This window comes from Liolophura sinensis, chromosome 6 (assembly GCF_032854445.1).
Source record: "Liolophura sinensis isolate JHLJ2023 chromosome 6, CUHK_Ljap_v2, whole genome shotgun sequence".
Lineage (NCBI taxonomy): Eukaryota > Metazoa > Mollusca > Polyplacophora > Chitonida > Chitonidae > Liolophura > Liolophura sinensis.
Window position 1 is genome coordinate 59912108 of NC_088300.1, and position 11497 is coordinate 59923604.

Consider the following 11497-nt stretch of genomic DNA (forward strand, 5'->3'; position numbering starts at 1 on the left):
TATCCCCTGGAACGTTTGAGTGTTATGTGAAACAGTGATCTACAACTGTCATAGATACCAACAGAAGAAAAAAAGAGCAATTTGTGTATAATTACTGAGAGACATGGAAATGTAAAAAGAACTGGCGCATAACTTTTGTTATGCTTTACACATTAACTACTTCTTCAAGAGAAAAACACGTTATCTTCTGTGTATATTTATACGGGTTCAATATGGCTACAGTGTACTACTGCTATATCTTCATGTACGTTAGTCACACATGCACACACACACAGAGAAAAAAAACGATGACGAAGCAGCAATTTACTCTTCATTACTGAGTTTTTTTTTTGTTTTTTTTTTAATACCTTTTATTGTGGCGTTTAGACTAACACAGTTACAAGGCCAATAACTGTTACAAGGATTTCATAGATCTGAGAAGTGCGCCTGCATTCATACTTTTTGCTCAAAGCTTTTGCGATTATTAATTATATATTGGACAAGAAAATCCCAGAGCTCGAATACATGAGTGTATTGTATGTCAGTGTGTAAGCAAATATGGTTTACATCATTGTTCCCGATGAATGGGCATAATACCCGGGTGAACTTCCAGAACAATCTCAGGTTTGTAGGCCAGAGGAAAGTCCCAAGCCGGGACAAGGACAGATGACGTGCGCCTGAATGCGGAGACGGATATTTGCAACGTGTGAAGCTGGATGCCACAAGTTCGCCAAGATTGCGTGCTTACTGTGCAGACAAATAGGTCGAGATTTACAAACATATAGATCATCTAGCTTGAACATACACGGTTCAATGTGACTGAATAGTAATGCCTTATTAATATACAGTAAATTAAAGCGGATTGGGTTCAAATTTATTTGTTTTGAAGAACACAATTCCTGTCTGTGCGTGATGTGAAAAATACTGATTGAGAAGTTGCGCGCTATAAATGTCAATTAACTGGTCAAACCATGCAGGTAGAATAGACCTCTATGGTCAAATAAAGCTGTTCAGTCTCAGATTTCTCCTCGTGTAATTCAGGAATACCATCTTGATGTCGCGAAGTTGTGGGAGACGGGTATCATAACTGACTGACGTATATATAGTTTATTTACATTGGATATGGTTTGACAGGCCTATACAATCATTCTAACCTCGGAAATTAGCGTTTTTATGCGCGGTTATTGGTCTTTTCGATGAGTTAATCGATAGTCATTAAAATGAACAAAGACTCGTCTCCTATTTACGACAATCGTTCTCGCCCTGATGCGGATGCTGATCTCGTGAACTGTCAAACTGCCACCATGTGCGCCGACAGCGTGGCATTTAGTTTTCATCTAGAAGAACCAATGAGGTATCGGGTTACTCTCCCAGTCAGCGATGCCAACTCGACACCGCGGCCACGTTGCCACTTTTTGATTGGCTACATTATACCACGTGGCTTAACGGCAGCAAATTATTGGCTGATGTCGTCGCCGTACTACGTGGAGGTCAGACCGGTTGAAGTATTTAGTTGGGGTAAGTAGTTGTGTTTTGTTAGCCTTTATTTAAATGCCGGACTGTGAGGTCGTATCGATCGAGTTGTAAGCGATAGTCCCGGATTAAATCAGTGCAGTCACTGCTCTCTCAGACTGATTTATCGATTAGGAAGTGTCTGCTGATCAAGGTAAATCCGTTTTTTCGTTGTTTACACCCGTCTACTTCGCTAGAAGGTTTTGTGAATGGAGGGGCTTAACGCTTCGCTGTCCCCATTACGCTTGCAGTGATTTCTCTTCAAATGGCGGCAAAGCACTTGGTTAGTTTTGTATGTGACCTGTATTAAATTGTGGGATGAGCGCGTGCGAGATGGTTAACTTTAAAAGAGAACAATGCTTGTTGGCTGTGCGTGGAAAGTTGTTCCTCAGGAGCTCAGTTACCGAAGAGAATCGTCATCATCGTTCATATAATTCAGTGAGAGATTGAAGTGTGTGGTGAATGTGATTGTCTCTTGAAACAATGATCGAGGAATTAAAGTTTCCAATGTATCAATATAAGCACCGCTACGCTTACATGTGCCCGAGTGTGTAGTGCAAAAGCCGTTGCACATGTGGAACATGTTTAGTTATCTTAGAAAATGTTGCCACGTCAGCCAAGTTCCGAGTTGGCAGCATCAGCAGCCGGTGCAAGGGAAATTACTCCGTAACTGCCGCTGACACGTATTGCGTTTAACTTAGGCCTATGTATAAGCATTTTCATAAGTTGATGAATAGACTTGTTGGTATTATCTGATTTTTGTGGCATGCTTAAACAGGATGGAAGGTAATTTCACATAAGAGTGTATTAAAATCGGACGGATTGTTGATAGTTTTACAGCCTAAAGCACAGTTAATGCAGATGGTAAATTATTAGCTCTATGGGGCTATGTTTATGTTTGCACATAAACATAGTTCCATAGAGCTAGTGGTAAATATGTACATGTAACTTAAGTTCACAGAATGTCAGTAAACTGGTTTATGTTTGATCAAGCGTTTCACAGACACATGAGATGGGAAGACTTTTGTCTTAGAAAAGTGTTTCATTATTTAAATTTCCTCATTAAAACCAGTTGTATATTCGTGAATCATAGAACTTCAAATTAATTTTGGTCATTTTATTAATTTTTTTTTTCTGCTCATGTATACAATTCAGTTTAATATGATCAGGTTTACTTCTTATTCGGCTGTGTTTATTCATGATTTTTTATAATAAGATGAGGATGAAGACAAGGTGTCTTTTAAATTATTAACAGTTGGTTTACATTACCAAAAAATGAGCAAAGTATGATTTATTTGACATATATATGCAGTCATTGTTGTTGACAGATGGTGTGGTGTTGTCATCAAGCCATGAAACTGTATATAGTGGGACTAGTATTGGCCCTGGTGGCCACAACATGGTCATCAGCCATCCCTAAACCAGACGAGCACAAAAACAGAGCTTATGACAAGGTAATAAACTACAAATGTTTTTTTTCCCCCATATATATGTCTGTATGACAGTGTGTTGTGTACAGAAGCCCTAAGCACCTTACCATACTAAAACATTGCAGTGGCGTCAGAAAAAAAAGTGGAAAAAAAGTCAAACTCAAACCAATTTAATGGCGACCAACAAAATGGAGGCCCATGCACACACATGTGCACAAAAAACCACAATGGATCTATATGAAGTATAAAAACTCCATAAAACAATATATGGGCATCTCCAGCCATCTAGCATCCGAAAGCTTCCAGGGTCTAAGCGGCCCTTGGGTCCTCTCCTTTGTGCTGAGATAGTCAACCTTTCATGGTGGCACATGGTGGCAGTCTTGCATGGCAGAAACACATGCAATTTTAAGTAAGTTGTAGCCATTCAGCAGTAACTGTGTGACCTTAAGAGATACTGTTGTTCGATTGTTTGATACAAATTTTGCTTTTAATGACCATGGCTTAGCTGCATATTTATATTAAATATTAGAGTCATATATACCTCAAATATATGTCACAAAATATTTTTGGTGCTGAAAATTCCAGTAGAATATATGATTTAGTGTTCCAGGTAAACCGCAAAACACCTTCCTAAAATCAGAACTCTCGAATCAAGAAAAAAGGGCAAGTTAGTCATGGGTCATGGATGAAATTTAGGGCATATTCTTAATTTAGAGTTATTGATTGGTCCAGGTAGTGTCCTCCAGTGTCATCCTCACATTTTCACATATCCTTTTTATGTTTAGGACCTCAGTGATCAACAGCATGAACGGGAAGGAGATCATAACAATGGTTATGATCACGATGCCTTTTTAGGAAGGGAAGACGCAAAGTCCTTTGATCAGCTGACTCCTGAAGAAAGCAAGGAAAGATTAGCGTAAGTAGAGTCGACTAGTCCATGCCTCAGTATGACCACAGTGTGTAAGTTCTCCAAACTTATGTATGTCACAAAGTCTCCTTTACTCCCGTACTCTTTACAGCACATGCTCTCTACCTTCGCTGTACATCACTGCCACCACATGTATTCTGTCTATCTGGAGTATGTACAACATGATTCTAACCAAAACCTGAAACAGTTTTATTGATGAATGCTGATTAAATAATGATGCGGGAGGTCAATCTTGTCTGTTAGTAGCACTGATGTAAGGGAAAAGGTAAAGAGCGACGCATGCACTGTAGGGACTATGGTTAGTCCACCCATAAAACTGATTGCTGTAGTAAAAGTAAAGCAAGCTTGATTATGGCCTTAAACTCCAGAAAAGGAAAGAAAATGAGTAGTCATCAGATTTAGGCCTACTTTAAGCAGTTGTCTTTCGTCAGTGATTTTTGTTTACTTTTTTTTTCCCTTGTATTTTTTTTTTTTTTTCTCACTTCACTTACTTTTCCAATATGAAGTTCAAAACTTAAGGCAAATGGTAACCTTAAGTGTTTGCATGTCGATCTCATTTTACGTCATTGCTCACAAAATGCATTTTTTTAAATTTCAGAATAATAGTAGACAAAATTGATAAAGATAGGGATGGCTATGTGACAGAGAAGGAGCTTCAGGACTGGATCCACTATGTGCAGAGGCGCTATATTGTCACTGATACAGAGAGAATGTGGGCAGATCATGAGACAGAAGGAGATAAACTTACCTGGGATTCTTATAAAAAGAGAACATATGGGTTTTTAGATGAAGGTATGGTTTTCAACAGTATGAATGCTCCAGAACAATGTATAATTTCGTAGCTTTAATGATGTACTTTTGTCAAGGCATATTTTTGTATACCATTAAAGGAATTGAGCCTTAGGTGATGAATGGTTCTTCCCTGAGTCCTAGGTTTGGTAATATTGCTATATATTTTATTTTATTTTTTCAGTTTGTAAGAATTAGCAGCCCTGGTGGAATAGATTGAAATGATCAGTGTTAAATACCATGTTGAAGGCTTTTTATATGATGACAGTTAGTTTACAAGCCAAGTGTGGAAGAAACCAGGGTGCCTGGAGTGAACTTCTGACCTTTTCTAGGTACTTGACAAACCATCTGACTTAAAGCTGCAGCCGTAACTGAAAGCTGAATGCAAATATACAACGTCATTAATATATTCTATGTGTTCCTCTCCACAGATCTCCCCCCAGATCACCCAAATCATAGCTACAAAGAAATGATGGATCGTGACAAGAGGCGCTGGGCCAAAGCTGACAAAGATCAGGATAACACACTCACTAAAGACGAATTCACAGACTTTTTACACCCAGAAGAGGCAGAGCATATGAGAGATGTCGTTGTCATGGTAATTAATATAGTATACCTCTTTTGTTGTTTGACATAAAATCAGCAGATGTAATATGTTTGTATGTCCATTATACTCCACTGAAAGGTTACACTTTTTTCCTTTTTAACCATATGTCCAATATATAAACAATCTATAAACAGAAATTTGTAGTATATTAATGTTGAACTCAATAAGCTCTTTGTGAACTTCATCCTGTGATGGTGGACTTCTCAGCCTGTTTGGTCTCCCTTGTCTGTATATCATCTCTTACTCACACACTGTGAAGTGTATGTATTCTATATAGCTAGCATGTAGAGCCATTCATTTTTGTGTACAAATGGTAACATCAATGGTTTGATTTTATAACATGTTTATTTATAGGAAACTCTTGATGACATTGACAAAGATAAGGATGGCTTCATTTCTTTGGAAGAGTTTATTGGTAAGTTGATTTTACTTGCAAACCTCCTTACTGACGCTGAAACCATGCTGGAGGTTTGTTTGTGCAAACCTCCTTACTGAAGCTGAAGCCATGCTGGAGGTTTGTTTGTGCAAACCTCCTTACTGACACTGAAGCCATGTCAGCAAAAGCCGGATTTGAACACACAGGACTGTGAAGAATGTGTATGAGAATGAAACATAGGGTTATGTTTGAAAGCTTTACCATGTTTTCTGGATAGATTAATAAACATACTTGAAGGGTTTATGTAGCACATTCAAAATGACTTTGCTGTCTATAAGACCTACATGACTAGAAATATCTATATATTATATATCTATAGTTCAACACAATGAGTCAGGGAACCTTTCACCAATACGATCGGTGTCAGTTCCAGCTCAGGCTGGTTTTCTCTCCAGTCATATGTCTGTCAGAAACCTGCTGGTGGTCATGGGACTTCCTGGGCTCTCCCCTGTTTTTTCTCACCATAATGCTGGTTGTGGCTAGATAAGTGAAATTCTCTTTACTGCAATGTATAACTCCAGTCAAATAAATACATGTATATCTATAAGTTGGGTTTTGATGTCTATAGTCTATATGGGAGTTAGTTATTAAAGTAAACGTCCGTACGTGGGAAGGTCTGTCAGCAACCTGCGGATGGTTGTGGGTAATGCTGACCGCCGTCGTATAAGTGCAATATTCTTGAGTACGGCATAAAACACCAATCAAATGAATAAATAAATATTAAAGTAAAATAATAAATTTTAGCTAATAATAAAGTATAATAAATTTTAGCTAATAGTAAAGTATATAGTCCAAATAGTGGTGCAGTAAGCTTGTGACTGTTATATTCCATTTTTTCCTGAAAGTCTTCTCAGAATATTCAGGTCTTCCATGGTAACATGACCAAAAATATCCCCCTGTTACTTCTGAATGGTATGCCTGTTCATGTACATTTGCTTACTCCAGTTACATGTATATGTCATTTATAAATTTCTTATCATTTTTTGTCATGCTGATGCATACATGGGTTACAAGTCATGTTAAAGTTTATTGCAGATGTCATCAAAATAATGTACTGAAAATTGGGGCAAACCATTTGCTGCTGGTACATTTGTGACTTGGCTTTGCATGGAAATAGCAAAGTTAGCAACCTGGCATTTTTTTCTTCAAATTTCTTTGCTGCAAACCCACTGACATAAATTCTTGTAATTAGAGTGTTCATAACTGCTGGTTGATTCCTCAGCTGATTTAACGGGTGATGAAGATGAGGATGAGGAAGATGATGAAGACGATGATGACTGGATAGAATCAGAACGGGATGAGTTTAAAAATCGCCATGACAGAAACAAGGACGGCAAATTAGATTTGGAAGAGATTAAATCCTGGGTTATTCCTGACGATTTTGACCACAGTGTTTCGGAGTCAAAACACTTAGTGTCCCGAAGTGATGAGAACAAGGTTTGTGAGCTGTTACAGCTGCCTTGTGCTAGCCAGCCACACCCTTACACCATTATGCTCTGTTCACTCTTTACCTTTCACCTCTCACCTTTTGTCCTCTGACCTTGTAGGTGACATGTGGCCCAACAAAGAAGGAGAGGAAGAACCTGAGTGGGTGAAATCTGAACGCGAGCAATTTTCCACATTTCGAGATAAAAACAATGACAAGAAACTGGACCAAGACGAAGTTAAGGAGTGGATAATGCCACCTGATTACGATCACTCTCTTGCCGAGTCCAAACACTTAATACATGAATCTGATGTGGATAGGGTACGTAATGGATTCCAAATCTTTATCCGCAAAAGCTACAAAGCCATGACAACTTACGTGCACTTCGCCTATTTTGGCATGATTTATTCGGAAAGCATTTTCACTCGCTCAGATAAATACATCCATAGGATTAGCTTGCTCGGTGTTGAAATCCTTTTATGAAACTACGAAATATGTTGCTGTTGTGGAGCTCCCAAGTCTTCCTCTTCTTTATGCTGACCCACTCTTTCATGTCACATCAACTGAATGACATGCCTGATGTCCTGACAGTTATCTCCCTTGTTAGGTTTCCTGCCTGTCACATACACTAACTTACTGTACATACAATGCATAACTAACTTCCCAGATTTAAAATGGAGGTTCTCAGTAGCCCTCTACATCATACATTGTATATGGAGAAGGTTATTCAGAGTCTATCAAGTCACCATTGAAACCATGCGTCATTATGTAGAGGTCGTTTCTATTAAATGTCTTGTTGCATAAAGTTTGCCAATAGGCTGTTACTGTAGATTTTCTAGATACTTTGTATGGGCCTAAAATATACAGGCTGTGTCACTTCCTGTTAACAATTGCTTGTGTCATTTATCAAATACATGGAATGTCTTTTTTGACATTTTATGCATGTACTTAACGTGTCTGGAAAAAACCAGAATTTTTGCAAACTCTTTTAAAATTGCTTTGATTTCCTCGTCCTTGAACAGTCTGGCATCCTTTCCTGTCTGAATGCACGACTTGAATCTAACATTTTATCTGATATAATGGTGCTGTCTGATGCTCTGTCGTTGTTGCAGTGTTTGGAAGAGACTTTTGTAACAAGTATCTTGTGTATGAAAAACAATGGTATACAAAAGTGTTACATTAATTTTTGGTTCAGTTTGCTGATATTGGTAATGAAATAGTTCAATGGCTTCTGTGTGTTAAAAATCCATCTGATATTGATCTGTGTAAGCATACCTTCAAACACATTTAAGCAACATAACATAACATGGCAATATTTTTGGCATTAATTTTTGCCCAATATTAATAAGTATTTTTTTTTAATTTTAATTATATCTCCTCACCATTTTGCATTTACTGCGCGATTGTAACTATTATCCTTCAATAATTGTTCTGTTCTGTTTTTTTGCAGGATGGTAAACTAACCAAAGAAGAAATTTTAGAATCATATGACCTTTTTGTGGGTAGCCAGGCAACAGACTTTGGAGAAGCCTTAACACGCCACGATGAATTCTAGGACAGGTTGTGATTTCTCTTGTGCTGGGAAAATACGGTCATTCTGGTCATGAACAATTCCGTCGGGGGTCAGGCTGTTGGCTTCCCTTGAACATCAGTGCATGTCTTGTCCTCAGTATTTCTGAAGCATCGCGTCTGACATTACGTAATGTGTAATGCATGCCGAGTGAAGTAATGTACTCGTTAGTATTGCAATCATAATCTGTATTAAAGGTTTGATGGAATATGAAATCCATTCTAAAAGACTAGTGTTTGCTGCTGATCAGTGTGACAACAAAGTTATCTGTGGTCTTCAGAAGTCTTGCCCAAGACAAGGTAGATAGCCCATATGCAGCAAGCCTCAGTTTCAGTGATCTCCAATGGAGGCTTCGGCTTTACCCTCAACACAGCCACTCATGGCCCACGAGGATGCAACATTCAGACTGGGTGTACATTTGCGGATGAAAGTTTCAAATTTTAATCTGCAGAATTTGTGAATCAAAAGAAGACAGTTTTATTGTGGTTTTTAAACTGACTGAGCACGCTTATCTGTGTCTGCACATTATCTGATTATGATTTACCCACCGATGGTTATCAGTGCGTTGATTGTACATGTATTATAATTAGATTGCTTGATGAATGACTTGCTGTACAGCCATTTGTTTCTGCTGTGAAATCAACTTCTAAATACTCATCAAAAACAATTCCTTTAAACATTAAATGTATTTTAAAAGTGAAGCCAGGAACTGAAATAAATTTACTATTTATTACAGTTGTTAATGAAGACCAGTCACTATGTACAAAATGTATACATCTTGCTTACCTATCAGCAAGATGAATAAAAATGTTCCCTGGGTAAAGAGTAAATGAATGTGTCAATTTGTGTGTACATTTATATATAATGTGTTACTTTGTACTATTTCTGCTGATGTACTGTCGAGGTTGAAAAGAGAACAAAAGTTTTTTTTCTTTCTATTCGAGAAAATGCCAAATGTTATCTCATTGCTTTACACAATTTTGCACTTACATAGAGTTAGCTTTTTGTCTGTTATAGGTTGTATAAATGTAATACATGTATGCTAAGTTAAGTAATGTAATGTGTATGTGGAGCTGAATCCAGATTAGGCAGAGTTTATCAGTCTTGGTAACCATATCCATTGTATACATGCCTGGCAGAATTTATGATGGCTGCCACAAGTATGATTGTCCATAGTTACAAAATAGACAGTAACCCATTAGTACTGTGTGTGTGTTCTAGAATAGTGTATTTTGATAATATACCGGCATGTCTCAAATATATGCACCTAACATAATGAGGTAAACAAAATGCGGACTGTTTGAACCGAGAGGTTAGTAATTTCATGCAGTAACTTCTGTAATAGATCAGTCATGTTTCTCTGTTGTCAGACCTGCACCTGGTTCCACTAAATTATCACAGGTTAATGTTAATTGTAACTACTATGACAAGTCTGGTTAAAGATTAACGTTGCTGCAGTAGTGTTAGCTATTATGCAGTATTGACTATATCTGTGTGCGACCTGGTACTGCTTTGTACCCATGCAGGCTTATCCTATTTCATTAGTAATATGATTGTAGCTGTAGATTTGCCTCTTCTTGTAGTTGTTGTTCTGTGATAGTGTATTGTTTACTATGTTTATCGTTGCATCAGGTGCTTACCTAAAGCAGTGCAGCAGGGATTTTTTTTTTCTTTTCACCCATTACCGTTATGACTGCTAGCATCCGGTAATATTTTTTATGGGCAAAATAAACCCTTTTTCTTAAAAATATTTGTTGTATTTAAATGGTTTTTCTGTTGTTTATGAAATTCATTGAGTTAACTGAATTCGGAGTACAGATTAGTTGATAAAGGTATTGCTAAAGAGCAGATATGGTTTTCTGTGACCAATGTGTAGTGCTACATAACCAAGGAAATAGACCAGCTGCTGGTTTGAAGTAGCTCACTTAGCTTAGCATACTAGTAAAAGTAAGCACTTTACCACCATGACATCATACATTGCAGAGATCTAAAGTGCACCTCGCTCGGAGCTATTTAACACTGTACTATGAAACCGACTGCAGGTATAGTACTACATGGTCCAGCACATGCTGGTTTCCTCTCCAGCCGTGTGTGGCAAGGTATGTCAGCAATCTGCGGATGGTCAGAGTTTCTCCCAGGCTCTGCTCGTTTTTTTTCCCCACCATAATGCTGGCCACCATCAAATAATTGAAACATTCCTGAGTACGGCAAGAAACACCAATCAAATACATAAATAATTAGCACTACGTGGCAGTGGACATTTCCCAGGCTGTGGTAGTGTTGCAACATCACCATTCTTTCCAGACACCTTTAATTGACACCAAATTATTGTTATCCATGTGTAACAGAATGATAAACCTCCCATTTGTGAATTATTCTAAAATTAGAAGCTTGTTAATGTTAAGTTCACAGCCCAGAGGTTCCACCATATACCTACACTTGTCAATTATTGTTGTTGATATCATTCCGGAGGGTTTCAAGAATGCAAATAGCACTGTGTGAAGAAGCTTTCACTTATATGATGGCTGTCACACTTAAGGGCTGAGGAAACTGAAGTGTCGAGAGAGTAAACTTCCAACCTTCACCCATTATCCGACAAACTGCCTGATTAAAAGCTTCGGCCAAAACAGCGAGAATCGGGTTTGTACATGCACCTTCACTGGTGACTGGATCTGATATCACAGTGAGACATAATGGTGTAATGTATCTTTTAAGCATAGAACCATGTCATCAAAAACTTATGCTCGTGGGTACTATACATTAAGGTCAAAATTCAAATGACAAAAGAAGAAATGCATACATGTAGCTTGATGTCCATAT

General features: G+C 37.9%; 1 protein-coding gene across 3 annotated transcripts; it reads left to right on the plus strand.

Annotated features, from left to right (window-relative positions):
- The first annotated feature begins 1464 nt into the window (after positions 1 to 1464).
- On the plus strand, positions 1465 to 10427 carry LOC135466435 (calumenin-like). Of its 3 annotated transcripts, none has more exons than XM_064743903.1 (8): positions 1465 to 1497; positions 2820 to 2945; positions 3707 to 3837; positions 4448 to 4641; positions 5070 to 5236; positions 5600 to 5660; positions 6904 to 7118; positions 8558 to 10427. In XM_064743903.1, exons 2-8 carry the CDS (start codon positions 2820 to 2822, stop codon positions 8660 to 8662), a joined length of 999 nt encoding a protein of 332 aa, XP_064599973.1. In that variant the 5' UTR covers positions 1465 to 1497; the 3' UTR covers positions 8663 to 10427. The 3 variants fall into 3 exon arrangements, with proteins under 3 accessions (XP_064599973.1, XP_064599975.1, XP_064599974.1); XM_064743905.1 differs by lacking the exon at positions 6904 to 7118 and adding an exon at positions 7229 to 7428; XM_064743904.1 differs by lacking the exon at positions 1465 to 1497 and adding an exon at positions 1511 to 1645.
- Positions 10428 to 11497: the final 1070 nt, after the last annotated feature.

Bases quoted from the DNA above. Each gene is read 5' to 3' on its own strand.
- LOC135466435 (XM_064743903.1), top strand. From the start codon at position 2,820: ATGGTGTGGTGTTGTCATCAAGCCATGAAACTGTATATAGTGGGACTA. The intron at 5,237-5,599 runs GTAATTAATATA...GTTTATTTATAG, and splicing joins TGAGAGATGTCGTTGTCATG to GAAACTCTTGATGACATTGA. The intron at 7,119-8,557 runs GTTTGTGAGCTG...GTTTTTTTGCAG, and splicing joins CCCGAAGTGATGAGAACAAG to GATGGTAAACTAACCAAAGA.